The 15,839-nt window shown below is 41.7% G+C and overlaps 1 protein-coding gene across 1 annotated transcript in view; it reads left to right on the forward strand.

Annotated features, from left to right (window-relative positions):
- The window catches only part of WWP2 (WW domain containing E3 ubiquitin protein ligase 2), a 164,943-nt gene that overhangs the window by 112,699 nt on the left and 36,405 nt on the right, over nucleotides 1–15,839 (forward strand). The window contains exon 8 of the mRNA XM_006156931.3: nucleotides 12,983–13,072. Coding sequence (XP_006156993.1) covers nucleotides 12,983–13,072 — 90 coding nt within the window. The remainder of the gene's footprint in view (nucleotides 1–12,982; nucleotides 13,073–15,839) is intronic.

Consider the following 15,839-nt stretch of genomic DNA (forward strand, 5'->3'; position numbering starts at 1 on the left):
CTCGTAGTGTGTCGGGCACTCCCAAGTCTGGTACAGGGGTTATTTCATGCAGTTTTCAAGAAAATCTCTGAGAGGAGCTACTTTTATCCATATCTTGCAAGTGAGGAAACCATAGAAATTTGCTTGAGACCACATGTACAGACATCTTATATAGCCACCTATCTACCAAAATATGATCCTACAGTAGGTAATTTTTAAATTAATGTGATTTTATTGTAAAATATTGCAAGCATGCAGATAAGTATGGAGAATAATATAAAAAACAGCTGTGAACTCACCATTCTGTCAGATTTTGGCATTATGCTAGCTTTGCTACAGGTCTTCCTGCACCCTCTTTTTGAAACCCTTGATGAGTAAGATGTACCAGTATAGTTGAGAGTCCTGTGAATTCTTCTCTGATTCCATTCCCAGTGTACAGAGATACGTGGAACTTTGGACATTCGTATAAACTGTGTATGGTATTGTGTTGTACGAAGAGGTAAAAAATTTATTTACCTGTTCACAGTTACAATAATACTGCAGTAAAGATTTTCTGTGCTTACAGTTTCATATATCTGCTTGTTTATTTAAGGTATGAATTGGAATTGCAATTTCTGCATTGTAGAAGATGAAGATCTTTAATTTTAGCAGATACTGTCGGTTGTTAGTCAACTCATCAATTCATATTCCTATAACTATGCTTAAGTTTTTTGCCCTAAAACTTACTATTACCAGATTTTTTTTTTCAGTTTAATGGCTGTGAATATCTCCAGGGTTTTGATTTGAAGTTTCTTGATTACCATTGAGATTAAACCTCTTTTTTTTTGCATGTTTTTATTTGACTTTTTGGTTTTATTTTTGGTGGATTGTCTATTTATTTTTTGCATTTTTCTATTAAACTATTTGTCATATTCTCTTTAACCTGTGGGTCCTTAATACAATATATGCCAGATAATAATTGCTTCTCAATTATGTGCATTACAAATATTTTCTCCCAGTCTGTGGCTTACCTTTTCACTTCGTTTATGTTGCCTTTTATTGTACAGGAGTTTGAAATTTTAAATTGCTAACCGTGTTAGTCTTTTTCACATGCCTTTTGTGTTTTGTCCAAAATTGTTCTTTCCTCTGGAGTTGCAAAAACTTTTTTGATTTTGTTGATTCTGATACATACATTATTTCTGATATTGATAGTTGATTCTGATATTCACGTTGATCCTGATATGTGTGCTATTTCATATTTTAACTTCTTTAAAATCAAGATGTGATTTATAAGCATTGAGGTTATCATTGTTTGATTAGCAGGTTTTCTCTTCTTTTTTTAGTGGTATGTTAGATAATCTTAAAATTGATAGCATTTTAGATTTTACGAAAACCAGTGCATTTACATAATTTTTAAACAAAATTTTGATTATCTTATACATACTATTTTTGACTTGCCTTTCTACCCAGTAATTGTAGACATCTGAACAAATCAGTATTCATTTGCAATTTTTTTTTAAGTTGCTAGTGGATGTGTACACTCACCAGAGAGAGAGAGACTGAGACAGAGAGAAGGCAAACCCCAGTGGGATGTCATCATGCCAAAATCCCTTCTCCCCCATTTCTCCATCCTGTCAGGATTTGGGTCATGCATACACAGACACCTGGTATGTTTTTCAAGCTGATAAGGCCAGGACTTGAACTGTGGTTGACTATGTGTGATCTGACTTCCCTTAACCACTAGACTATCGGGCCAGCCCATACAAAATTATTTTCAATGAATGATTCATTATACAAATAATAATTTTTTATTAAATCTCCATTTTAGGGTATTTAGAATGTTTCCAGTTTTTCTATAACTCCTATAATGTCCTTTAACAGACACACTTATAGTTATATCTTCAAATTATTTCCTTAGGATATGGTCTAGAAATCAAGTTGCTGAGTTAAAAGGGAATTAATTAGTAAAGGTTTTTCGACAAAATTCATCCCCATTTTTTACTCCTGTCAATCATTTTGAGTGACTGTTTCCTTAGATTGTCAACCTTTTATGTACAAAAAGGTAAAAAAAAAAATTATAGACACCATCTCTGAGGAATTGTCTTGCCTGTCTGTGAAAGCATACATTTTAACGTTGCCAAATTCCATTGGAGAGCTTTGGGGACTTTTCCAAGGCAAAGAAAATGGAATGGCTGGAAAAAGAAGAAAAACAGATTTAATTCAGGAGCCTCAGTAGCTGCTACTGGGCCATCCTGTGCTTAGAAGGCATAAAGTGCTGATTGTTGATCGTTCCTAAAAGCGGGTTAGTGTGCTTAAAATGTAAAAAACTCGTTCAGTATTTCAGGAAAGGTCCTTGGGGGAAGGACTGAGTTTAACACGTTTCCTACCCAGTTTACAAAAGACCTACTGAAGCAATGAAAGCACCAAACAGAAGAAATGTTCCTCGTACACAGATTTCTGATTCATAAAATAGTTTGCAAGTGTCTCTGTGGAGGAGATAAATCTTAGGATGTCTCCAGAAGTGGACAAAGCTTGGAAAACAATAGGACTTGGTTCAGAGGCATTTATTATATAGGAGCATAAATAAGAGAATATGAATTTCATGAAGTTTTTGCTTGTGGGGAGTTAAACTTCTGCACAGGCAGTGTTAGGAATACTTGAATATTTCCAGTGTATTCTTCTGAAATTTAAGTTTTGTCGAAGTTACCAGCAAGGCATCTTTTCTTTAGGGTGCAAAAGTGTTTTGGTGTTACCTGTTTTCCACTGGAGAGAGTAGATTTTGACTGAGAGTCAACTTTACTGGTGCTCATCCCTATGTAATAAAAAGCGAACAAAGTGATGAATTATACAAGTTAATAATACTCTCACTAAGACTGAAATGTAAGGATTTTCTTACGTACATCTGTAAGGTTCATTTAAAGAGAACTTCTCTGATACTAACTTGAACTATGCCTGTTTTAATTCCTTCTCAAGCTATTCCTATTCTTGGTAAAACAGAGACTCTGTCCAAATTTAGGGTAATCTGACTAAGAAATAGTTGGTCAGGATGGCTGAATGTACACTGTAATGGTAAATAATTGACAATTTCTTGGAGACCTTTTACGAAGTTTTCTATAAGAAAAAGTAGTTCAGAAGACCAGACAATCTCCTTTCAGCTATCACAGGAGAGACATGATTGATGTCATCCTAATAATGAGGTTGAGATTTTTAGCCTTTACACTTTTTTGGGGGGGGGGGAATTTTTGCTATAGGGTACGTGTACTCACCAGAAAGAGAGACAGAAAGCGAGAAATCACCCCCCATGGGGCATGGCCACACCGCAATCCCTTCTCTTCCATTCTCCTCTCAGGATCTTGGGCATGCATGTACACGCGCCCGGTGTGAGTTTAAGCCACTGGGTTCGGGACTCGAACCACAGCCGACTACATGGGAGTCCAACGACATAGCCATTGCACCAACTGCTGATCCCAGCCTTTACACTTTTAATGATGGTGATTGTGGGAAGAGTGGGGTGTGGGAGATATTTCAATTGAATAAGGAGAAGTTAAAATCCATAGGAACAAAAGTAATTTAGGTAAAAGAAAAAGTACCTAAGATTAATTGAAATTGGAGACTACTTTCTAAGTGAGGGTGGAGTTTTTTGCCTTTGCCCGTTTTTGGGGGGGGGGGAATTTTTGCTATAGGGTACGTGTACTCACCAGAAAGAGAGACAGAAAGCGAGAAATCACCCCCCATGGGGCATGGCCACACCGCAATCCCTTCTCTTCCATTCTCCTCTCAGGATCTTGGGCATGCATGTACACGCGCCCGGTGTGAGTTTAAGCCACTGGGTTCGGGACTCGAACCACAGCCGACTACATGGGAGTCCAACGACATAGCCATTGCACCAACTGCTGATCCCAGCCTTTACACTTTTAATGATGGTGATTGTGGGAAGAGTGGGGTGTGGGAGATATTTCAATTGAATAAGGAGAAGTTAAAATCCATAGGAACAAAAGTAATTTAGGTAAAAGAAAAAGTACCTAAGATTAATTGAAATTGGAGACTACTTTCTAAGTACTTTCAAATACAAAGACCCCACGTAGTCCAGGGTCCAACTGAACGTTACTCATTGAAGGCCAAGGAGCAATGTGTTGGGTAGGGACCTGAAACAAGCTTGATGCTTTGAACACTGTTCCTGAGAGCATCAAAGAAAGCTGTTCAGTGTGTGAGGATCTGACCCACGTGATCAAGATGCTGTATTGAGACCCACGTGCAGTTTGATCGAAAAGCCTTTTCATCTCCAAGTGAAGGAGATGCTTTTAAGGGACAGAAGACTAACCCCTGACAGGGATGTGCCGATGAATAGTCCATGTCAGTATCACTTTCTTGGCCTGGGGAGACCAAACCGCGATAGTCAGAAGACTTCATCTCTGTGAGTCAGCAGCTACTAGGAGAAATGAGAATTGAGAAGCTCGTTGGGTTGACTATAGAACTGACCAACTGTGCCACATGAATGAAGGGAGGAGATTTGTATGAATTATGAATAGCTGTGCAGGTAAGGGAGGCGTGAAAGTTCCCTAGGAAAGGGAGGTAGGCCAGGTCATGGATCAGGAAGGACCCACATGGACATTTCATCTGAGCAGGAGTTCAAGTTCGAAAGGAAAAATGTAGATATCAAAGAAGGTAATGAAAGGAAGGTCTTGTTCCTCTGGTAACTATTTTTCTAGCTAAGCCAGTTGAGAGAGTTCATAGAAGGGCATTGTGCCTTGCTGGACAATAACGATCCCTGAAAGAGGGACTTTGATTTTTAGCATTAGCTGAGATGAAAGATGGAAAGGGCAGATTTTGGGCTTGTATACTCCAAAGACCCACTGAAGCTGTTGAATACAAGGGGAGAGCACTTAACACTGGTTTCCTTTCTGGCAGTGTGTGGCGATATGACTGTGTCAATTAAAAGCATTTATTTCATAGAATTTTGAAGTATTATCTTATCATCAAATTAAAATATTAGCTGAAGTCTAACAAAACAAGCTTTCCCCTTGTTTCTAATGAAGCATAAAAGAAGCCCAAAGTGGAAATTGCTGATAAAATGAAAGTTTTAATAGAAATTTCTGAGATACAAGAAAAAGGTACTTAGTATTTTTCCCCCAAACTTGCAATTGCTACAGCAGATATTTTGTCTTTATGAAAGGGGCAGCCCACCCAAATATTACGGGCAGATTTCTAAATGACTGAAAAATGTGTAAAGTATTGTCATTGGGGCTTTTGTGCCATAAATCCAGAAAACCCGTTTACAAGGAAAGGAAGGATATCGTTAACTTGGTAGGGAATGCTGGAGAGTTCTCTGCTGCTGGTCGTCTTAGGGGCAAATGTTACGAAAGAGTGGATTGCTGCCTTTGGCTTCTAGGAGCTTCTGTTTCTCCCTGCTTACCTTTAAGCCAAGTATCTTTCTCAGGACTTTCCTTAGGTCCAAATTCGGATGAATAAAGAGAGTATCAGATTTGTTACTCTATTACAGAGCAGACAGAAGGAGTCTGGAGACCTGGTGTGAAGCCACAAAGTATTGGCCTGCTTTCTTTGCTGAAAGGTCTCTACCAGAGAGCCCCATGGCTGGGACACTAACCTCTTGAGCTGACAGTGTTATTATTCTTTTGTCTTTAATTCAGAAGGGCGTTCTGAGGGAAATGATCTTTAACTTTACCCAGTATGCATTTTTATCTGGCCACTTTACCAGAAGATCCTGTCCTTTTAATAAAATACTGAGTAAAGTGGGAGGATCTTCCTTCTGCAGTGGGAGGAACCAGAGCACCCAGATGAAATCCCCAGGATTCTCTTCATCAGAGCCTTGAGCAAGAATACCCAGGAGAGGAAATGTTCCCAGGTACATTTTAATGGCATTTGTAGTGGTTAGTAGGTAAGCAGGAGGCCATTCCTGGAGAGTGACCTCTCACTTTGAGTTTTAATATTATAGATTGCAACTTAACTTAGTACATAAACAAACTGAAACCTAACTTAGAAATTTACTTATTTATTTATGAATTTTTTAATTGTCAGAGGGCATGTCTGCTTGCCAGGAAGAGAGAGAGAGAGAGAGAGAGAGAGAGAGAAAGCACCACCCCGATTGGGGTGTGGTCACACCATAATAATTTCTCCTTCACTTCTCCATCCTGTCAGGATGTTATTTTGGGTACACACACATGACTGGTGTGTTTTCCAAGTTTCTGGAGTTAGGTTTTGACACCCACCCCCATCTGCCATCAGCCATGTAGGATCCGGCTCCATTAGCCACTAGGTTGTGAAACCTGATAGATAGATAGATAGACAGATAGACAGACAGACAGACAGACAGACAGACAGACAGACAGACAGAGATAGAGATACGGCTACAGCTATAGATAGAGATATAGTTATTTCTTTCTTCCAGGAGAGAGAAAGACAGAGAGATAAAAACTCCTAACAGGGTATTTTTTTTTTTAATTTTTAAAACATTTATTCATGATAGAGCATGTGCAAGAGAGAGGTGGGGGTGAGAGGGAGAAAGAGGAAAGATGTAGGAGGGAGAAGGAAGAGCGCCCTCCAGAATCCTCTTTCTCCAGTCCTCTAACCCATTGGCTGTTGGGCACTATGTGTGTGCTTGACATGTTTGAGGCTGACTGGCCCCGGGACCTGAACTACACTCTTCATATGGTATCCAGTTTCTCTGGAGCAGTGTCTTGCCACTGTGCCAGGGAGCCAGCCCTCCAAAAGGTCTTGGTACTGTGATCCGCCCCTACCTTTAAGCCAGCTCCAAATCTTAGGCACATGAGTGCGGGTATACTCAGGGAGGTCTCTGGATGCGAATCTGAAACCTTCCCATGTAGGTCAGCCTCACAGAGTGTTGTGGTTTACCACTGTACCCAGGTCTGACCCCTAGATGTATATATATATTTTTGTAACGAATAGCTGGATTTTAGCCAATCACCGGTGGCCAACTGACCGTGCCCAAGGAAGACAGAGGCCTAGCTGTAGCCATTTAGATTTTTCCTCTGCTTTGTTTCCATGTTCTGCTTATAAAAACTGTTCACTCTGCTGAGGAAGCTTTCTGAACCTCATCTGGTTCTCAGTGCTTTCTGATTTATGGATCATTTTTTGCTCAAATAAACGAATTAAATTTGTCTAAGGTTTTATTTTTTAAAAAAAATTTTGTATGGGGGCCAGCAGTTAGCGTAATGGCTATGTCACTGAACTCTCATGTAGTTGACTGTGGTTCAAATCCTGGACCCAGTAGCTTAAACTCACGCTGGGCGCATATGCGTGCGTGCCCAAGAACCCAAGAGGATAAAGGAAGAGAAGGGATTGCAGTGTGGCTATCCCCCCTGGGGAATGATTTCTTGCTTTCTGTCTCTCTGTCTCTCTGGTGAGCGCACAGGCCCTGTAGCAAAAAACAAAAACAAAAACAAAAAACACCTCTCTTCAAGAAGTGATGTGTGTATGTATGTATTGTGATTTTTTTTTTTTTTTGGAGAGATTTTCCCTATAGGGCGCGTGCGCTCGCCAGACAGACAGAGAGAGACATAGAGACAGAAAGCGAGAAATCACCCCCCAGGGGGGATGGTCACGCAGCAATCCCTTCTCCTCCATTCTCCTCTCGGGATCTTGGGCACACATGCACACGTGCCCAGAGTGAGTTTTAAGCCACCGGGTCCAGGACGTGAACCGCCGGATTGCGTGGGGTCCCGTGAAATTAGCCATTACGCTAATTGCTGGTTCCCTGTATTGTGATTTTTAAGATGCCTGGTCTGTGACTCTAACTGTGGTCAGCCATGTAGGAATCCAGTGCCTTAACCACCATGCCACCTCCCCGTAAGGTTTTCCTTTTAATAGTAGCACTCAGGGGCCCACTTGACTGACTGCATTGTTCAAGTCCTGAACCCAGCAGTTTGAAAATCATGTTAGGTGTGTGTGCCCCAAATTCCTAAAGGATGGAGAAATGGAGGTAAAGGGATTGAGAATGGCCATTCCTGATGAGAGATTCTCTCTCTCTCTCCCCCATGAGAGCACACACCCTCTGGCAAGATATAAACAACAAATAGGGGCCAGCAGCTGGCGTGGTGGTTAAAGGTGCTGGATTCTCACATGGGCGACTGTGGTTTGAGTCCTGGACCTGGCAGCTTGCTTTCTCACTGTCTCCCCCTCTCTCTCTCACTCTGTCCCTCTCTGGTCACATTGAAATAAAGAAATGAATAAATAAATAAATAAACAAAGTTAAATAATTCTTAAAAACCAAACCCAAAAAACAAATAAACAAAAGTCCAGTGGTACCCTGGTCCTCGAGCCAGTAGTTGGCCAGTGACTGCTCCCTAGATCTGGTCCTCTCTGTGGTGCAAAATGTGCAAGAGTAGATTATGTGCGAGCAAAGGGTTATGATTAAAATGGAGCCAGGAAATGAACACCATGGACTCATTTTCCTTCCTCCCTTTTGGTCTCTCTCAAGTGAGTGCACATACCTTATGGCAAAACCAGAACAAAAAAGAGGTAGAGACTTTGAGAGGTGACGAGGATTAAGGTCCTGAGGGTGGGGCCCCCAGGTTTGATTGTGGTGGGTTTATAAGGAGAAGGAATGGGATGGACATAGAAGAGACATTGGCATGTGCTCTGTTCTTGCTGCCTCACCGTATGATACCTTCCCACCATGGAATCTGCCAGCAAGATCCCTACTAGATGCTGCCACTTCACTTAGACCGCCAAAACCCTGAGCTAACTAATCCTCCTTTCTTCATAAATTACCCAGACTCAGGCATTTCTGCTATTAGCAACGTGATGGACTAAAACATTGTTACTAGGCTTCTTTTTTTCTTTTTTTTTCACTTACTACTAACAGAATTTTTGAATGTGATGTCTCAATCCACTTTTCCCCCATAAGCCCTGTGAAATTTTTTTTAGGGCATGATTTTGCAGAGCATGGTGAATTTTAGGAATATACACATTAAAGCAGAGCTGACTGTATACTGAAATAAATGCTCTGCCTTCTATTATGTTTTAAATTTATTTTATCTTTAGAAGCCTTTGCCTCAGGGAGTGTGCACTCACCAGAGAGAGAGAGAGAGACAGAGACAGTAAGAGGAAAAATGAGAAAGTATCCCCTGCAGGCTGGCCATGTCCTAGTCCCTTCTCCATTCTCTCTTGGGATTTTGGCATGCATGCACACATGCCCTGCATGATTTTCAAGCCACTGGGGTTTGGGACTTGAACCACAGTCGGCCATGTGGGAGTCTAGTGCCTTAAGCACTAGGCTACCTGCTGACCTCAAAACCCTCACCTCTTTTTTTTTTTTTCAATTAAAAACTTTTTTTCAATTTAATTTATTATTATTATTTTCTTTTTAATTTGACCAGAGAGGGACTGAAAAGGAGAGAGAGGGAAAATGAGAAAGCAAGCTCCCAGATCTGGCATTCAAACCAGGGTTGGCCATGTGGGAGTCCAGTGCCCCAACAACTACACCACCTGCTAGCCTCTAAGACCTCACCTCCTTACTTTTATAACTGGATTAAGTTTTTACCTCTTTTTTTTTTCCCCAGAATTATGTATTTAATTTTATTTACTACTGTTTTTAAAAATTTGCTCTAGGGCTCATGTGTTCACGAGAGAGAGGGAGAAAGTGAGAAAGCAAGTCTCCAGGTCTGGGACTTAAACCATTATTGGCCATGTGGGAATCTAGTGCTTTAACCACCACACCACCTGCTGGCTCCAAGTTTTTACTCTTTTCATCCCATTACAACCAAATTTTATTATGTGAATTTTAAATGGTAAATGGTAGCATAGTTTTATACACATTAAATGATTAGGAAATGCATACTACTATAATGAAGATGGTACTTTCCCTTTAAAAGGACCTGAAGTTTACTCCTGAAGTAGGTGTTGGAAGAGTTGGAGCTTGTTGGTGTGACTGTGAAGTGGTACCTGAAATCACATGGGAATTGTAACACCAGAGGTGGACAGTGTGGTGTATAATGTAAACTGAAGTAGCTGGTATATTCTTGTGGGTTTTGTGTACAGTAGTCCCCTTCCTCTTATCTGTGGTTTCACTTTCTATGATTTTAGTTCCCTGCAGTCAATTGTGCTCCAAAAATAAAATATTTTGAGGCCCAGTTGTGGTGGTGTAGTGGTAACAACGTGTGGAAGGTCAGAGTTTGGTTTCCAGGTTGACTTGTACTTACTAAATGTGCATGCTGATGATCCTGGCTAGGTGGGAGGTCTGGAGGGGGTGGATCATGGCGTGAGACCCTGTTGTGGGTGCTTCTCTTCCTCACTCTCTCTCTTACTTTGGAAATGAGTAAGTGAACTTAAAAAAGAAGACACTGGGATCAGCAGATGGCTTAATGGTTATGTCATTGGACTCCCAAGTGATCAATTGTGATTTGAGTCCCAGACCAAGAGCCTTAAAATTCACGCTGGGCACATGTGTGTGTGTGTGCCCAAAATCCCAAGAGAAGAATGGAGAAGAAGAGATTGTGATGTGGCCCTCCCCCCTTGGGGGTGATTTCTTGCTTTCTGTCTCTCTGGCAAGTGCCTATGCCCTATAGCAGAAAATCTCTTTCTCTCAAAAAACAAAACAAAACAAAACAAAACATTGGGGCCAGAAAATGGCATGATGGTTGAGGTGCTGGACTCTCACATGGCCAACTGTGATTCGAGTCCTAGACTTGGGGACTTGAAAATCACACCAAGTGTGTGTGCACGCGTGTCCAAAGTCCCAGGGAGAGAAGAATGGAGGAGGAGACTGTGTTGTATCCGTCCCCTTTGGCCCTTGGAGAGTGATTTCTCACTTTCCCTCTCACTGCCTCTCTCTGTTGAACACACTCATCCTATGGCAAAAGCTTAAAACAAACAAACAAAAACAGGGACCAGCAGTTGGTGTAATGGCTATGTTGCTGGACGCCCATGTCGTTGACCTGCAGATCAAGTCCCAGGCCCAGTGCCTTAAACTCACACCAGGCACGTGTGCGTGCATGCCCGAGATCCCAAGAGGAGAATGGAGGAGAAAGGACTGTGATGTGGCCGTCATTCCTGGGGGATGATTTCTCGCTTTCTGTCTCTCTGTCTTTCTGGCGAGCACATATGCCCTATAGCCAAAACATCTCAACCCCCCCCCAAAAAAAAAGACATTTAGAGAGAGAGAGATCATATTCACACTACTTTTATTATACTATTTATTATAAATGTTCTATTTGTTACTAGTTGTTAATCTCTTACTTTGCCTAACTTATAAACCTTGTCATAGGTGTGTGTGTATAGGAAACAGCATGGTGTATATAGCTTCGGTACTGTCCGTGGCTTTAGGCATCCACAAGGAATCTTAGAAGATATCCCCTGTGGGTGTTGGTGGGACATCCATATTGCTACATGACAGGGGTTAGCTGAGGGAAAGTGTCTATGTTCATTTAGTGTTTCTCACAGACCAAATCTTACTTAAGCAGACACAAAAATTACATTATTCTCACAGTGTTCCTTCATGTATCAGTCACACTGGAACAAATTTGCATTTTCCAAACAAGCATTACAGGAGAACTGACAACTATCTTCCTGGAAAAGGCCACCTTCCCCTGTGCAGTATCCAGAAGTAGAAGTAAATAAAATCCTTGAGAAACAGAAAGGTGCACAGGACCATATATATATTTTTTTTTTTTTTTGAAGAGGTTTTTGCTATAGGGCACATGTGCTCACCAGAGAGACAGAGAGATAGAAAGCGAGAAATCACCCCTGGGGGTATGGCTACGCTGCAATCCCTTCTCTATTCTCCTCTGGGGATCTTGGGCATGTACGCACATGCGCCCGGCATGAGTTTAAGCCACCAGGACCAGGACTTGGACTGCTGTCGGCTACATGGGAGTTCAGCAACATAACCATTATGCTAACTGCTGGTCCCGAGGTGCACAGGACTATTAACGTCCTTTATAAAGTGGTAAGCATTATATAAGTAAAATTTTGCATTCTTTATACATAGATTATTCTGGATAAGCAGAGTTATTGTCAGACTGTGTGCAAATAATAAGAGTGTGGAGACAGGTGGCCTTTGGCTGTATTTTGTACTGATGGTGGATTCTCTATCACTTGCCACATTTTCATTCTTCCATCAGAGAAGACCCCCCTCAGCACCCTGACCTCATATAACTTACACAGAGACTTGACTATTAATAGAAGGGGAAGACTATGAGAGGAGAGAGTATGGTCAGACAAATAGATGGGTAGAATACTCAGTAAAGAGCTGTATGCTGTGCTTCTTGATCTACCCAGATCTTTTATTTTTATTATTATTTTTTTCCTATAGGGCACATGCACTCGCCAGAAAGACAGAGAGACAGAAAGCAAGAAATCTTGGGCACGCATGCACGCATGCACACCCGGCATGAGTTTAAGCCACCGGGTCCGGGACTCAAACCGCAGTCTATGACATAGGAGTCCAGCGACATAGCTATTATGCCAACTGCTGGTCTCTCTACCCAGATCTCTTATAAAGATCCTTCAAAAATGAATCCAATCATGAATAAATATGATGCTAGATGAATAGGAATTGTCATATAATTTGTGACTGTCACAGGTTGTGTAGACTAAAAAGGTAGAGGGTCTATAGATAAACTTACAGAAGGTCCATGAAACCCTGATATTGTGTACAGATTTTGTCATAAGTGCTTTTTGGCACGAAAAGCTCTTAAGCTTTCATCACTTTCCTAAAGGGATTTTTGATCTTGAAATGGCCAAGAAGGACTGACTTAGAAAAATCCACAGAATATGGATTTCTCTAGGTCATTAAAGGGCATTTAGAGTGGTCTAGAGTGTACCCTAGTCCATTGATGCCATAAAAGGGAGCTGTCATTGTTTCCTCAAGAAGCCACACACCAGGTTGCACCATCAGTGACAACACAGCTGGCTTCACCATGGGATCTATCTTGCATGCCATCTTTGATGTTTCCTTTAAATTAACCACGAGTGATGAGAACTTCTTTCCAATGGCCTTATGTCTTTCAACGGTGTGTCTTACGCTTCTCTTGACTTTATTTTTCAGATGGGAGCAGCGAGAGCTGCCCAATGGACGTGTCTATTATGTTGACCACAATACCAAGACCACCACCTGGGAGAGGCCTCTTCCTCCAGGGTAAGGCATGAACCGACAAGCCCTGAGACTCTAGCACTGGCATCAGGGGTCACCCAACATCTTCCCCTCCACCGGCTGCCATGGCCATCTATTTGTTTTATCATACTCCTCCTTTCTCGGTTTTTCCTCTTCTTATAGTCTTCCCCTCCTATTCATACATTCTCTTCTCTCTGTCTTTTTCTCCTTTTCCCTATATGTATTATGTTGACCCTGACTGATGGTCATGAACTTTATTAAATGGTTCTTAGAGCTGACAAGGCTCTTGGGTCCTAGAGGAAAGGGAACTGAAGACACCTCCTGGGCCTTTGATGTCTCAGTGCCTTCAGTCATTTCACCATCTGGCAGTGACATTTATCCTGGGTTGTTCCGTTGCTTTTCTTGTTCACTTCCCTTAATTTTGCTCTCACTTTTTCAGACATATTAGTAATTTTAGAGGCTCTCTTGGAAAAGGGGCTCATGGGAAAGGCAAGGTAGAAAGAGCTTGATGCCTTTCACCATACCCTGTGCCCAGCCTGCCCCTGACAGCAGACTGCTTCCCGTTCAGCTGGGCTTTGTGGGAGTGCAGCTGAGTTCTCCAAAACCAAAGGGTGAGAGAGGCTTCCAAGTGAGGGAAGACTCCAAATTCAAGGAGAGCGGGTTTTGTTCCCCGTCTGCCAGGGACACGGAGTTCTTTCCACATGTGTCTTCTGGTCCTGAGAGCTTTTAAAAGAGAATGTATTCTGCTCCCAGGAAAGACTCACCTCTCAGTAAAGCAGTCATGAAAGGCTCCTGAATAAAATAAGAATTCTTCCCTCTCCTAAGTTTGCAAAAGAAAAAGATGTCGGAGTGGAGTGTTTTGGGAGAGTGTCTGTGCTTTGTTTGGTTCAGCCATCTGGCATGTGCCAGGCAAATGCCACCTTGCCTTCTGGCCCTACAAATTTCCAGGCTTGGGTTGCTTTGAGCTTTGTTTTTCCAGTATGCTTGATGGTTCCTTTTCTTTTTGTTACTCATCTAGGAATGAAACTCATACTCTGTCATCATTAGTGCTAATTCCATTTTCTACTTTGACTTGAATTTAAGTGAAGTTACCTAAGTTAAACATGAACTAATTACATTTTTTAAAAGTTAAGCATTATTATGAAAATTATAGAAATGTTCATACTGTCATGGAAAATACTACTGTGTACAAAATGGAGTAGTATAACAAACCCCCACGTATTTATTACTCAGCTTCAATAATGATCATTCCTGGCCAATTTTATTTCATCTGTACCCAGGTGTCGGTATATTGTGATGACTTGTGGACAGAAACTGGCCCTCTGCCTGTTTTTATGAAAAAAAGTTTTTTTATCAAAACACGGCCAAAACTCATATATTTACTTATTGATTATGGTTCCTTTTGTGCTAAAAAGACCGAATTGAGTTATCACAGCAGAGACTGTGTGGTGCTAAAAGCCTAAATTATTCTCCTTGCGGCCCTCTATAGGAAAATTTTGCCAGTTTTTAATCTGTAACCCACACACCCATCTCCTCACAGAGCCTCATATAGTATATTTTGGAGCAAATCCTAAATGTAATATTTTATCAATATTTCACTATGTACTTCTAATAAATGTTCTCTCATTAAAAACAAAACAGTAATATTGTTGATAGTATTTCCTCCATGTCAACAAACACATGGTCAATATTCACATTTCCTCAATTACATCACAAATTAAACTTTTTCTTTCATTTTTATTCCTTTTGAAGTTGACCAGAGAGAGACAGAGAAGGAAAGTGAGAGAGAGCAAGCTGTAAGGTCTGGGACTTGAACCGTGGTCAGCCAATTGGGAGTTCAGCCACCTTAACCACCATGCCACCTTCCAGCCCCTTAAAAAAGAGATTTTTGCTATAGGGTGTGTGCACTCACCAGAGACAGAGAAAGAGAGATAGAAAGTGAGAAATCCCCCCCCACAAGGGATGACCATGCCACAATCCTTTCTCCTCCATTCTCCTCTCAGGAATTTGGGCATGCAGGCACATGCACCCAGCGTGAGTTTAAACCACCAGGTCCAGGACTTGAATTGTGCTAGACTACGTGGAAGTCCAGTGATGTAACCATTATGCCATCTGCTGGTTCCAGGACCACTCATTTTATCCAGAAGCAAAAAGCGTTGGGCCTAGTAGCTAAAGATAAAAGCTGCCATTTGTTCTTCAGTCACTCTTCGTGATGCTCAGCACAGATGTATGCAGGAAGAGTGATCATTGGAGAGTGACAGGGTTGGGGAGACCTCACAGAGGGAAGGGGGTCAAACTGTTTGTTTTTTGTTGTTTTAATATCATTGCCAGAGGGCACCTGTGCTTGGCAGAGAGAGTCAGAGAGGGAAAGACAGGGAGCGAGAGAGAAAGTACCCACAATGATGTATGGTCATATTGCAGTCTCTTCTCCATTTTTGCATGTTGTCAGGATTTGGGGCATGCACATGCACCCAGTATGTTTCTCAAGCTGCCAGAGAAGGGATCTGAACTCTGGTTATCCATGTGGGATCCAGCTTGTCCCAGATCAAATTCTTGCAGGAAAACTTACACATGAATAAGAACAGGATGCCTAGCCATGGTGGCACAGATGGCAGGATGCCACTACATGATACTGGAGCCACATGAGAAGACCAGGTTCGAGTCCTGGGTTAGCAAGAGTACACTAGGAATACCCTGCAGGTTGGGTCTTGCAATGTGGTGAAATCCTGTCAAGGGTACTTGTCTTTATCTCCCTTCTCTCTCTCTCTCTCTCTCTCTCTCTCTCCCTCCC

The sequence above is a fragment of the Tupaia chinensis genome, unplaced genomic scaffold (genome assembly GCF_000334495.1).
Source record: "Tupaia chinensis unplaced genomic scaffold, TupChi_1.0 Scaffold000523_1, whole genome shotgun sequence".
Classification (NCBI taxonomy): Eukaryota; Metazoa; Chordata; class Mammalia; order Scandentia; family Tupaiidae; genus Tupaia; species Tupaia belangeri.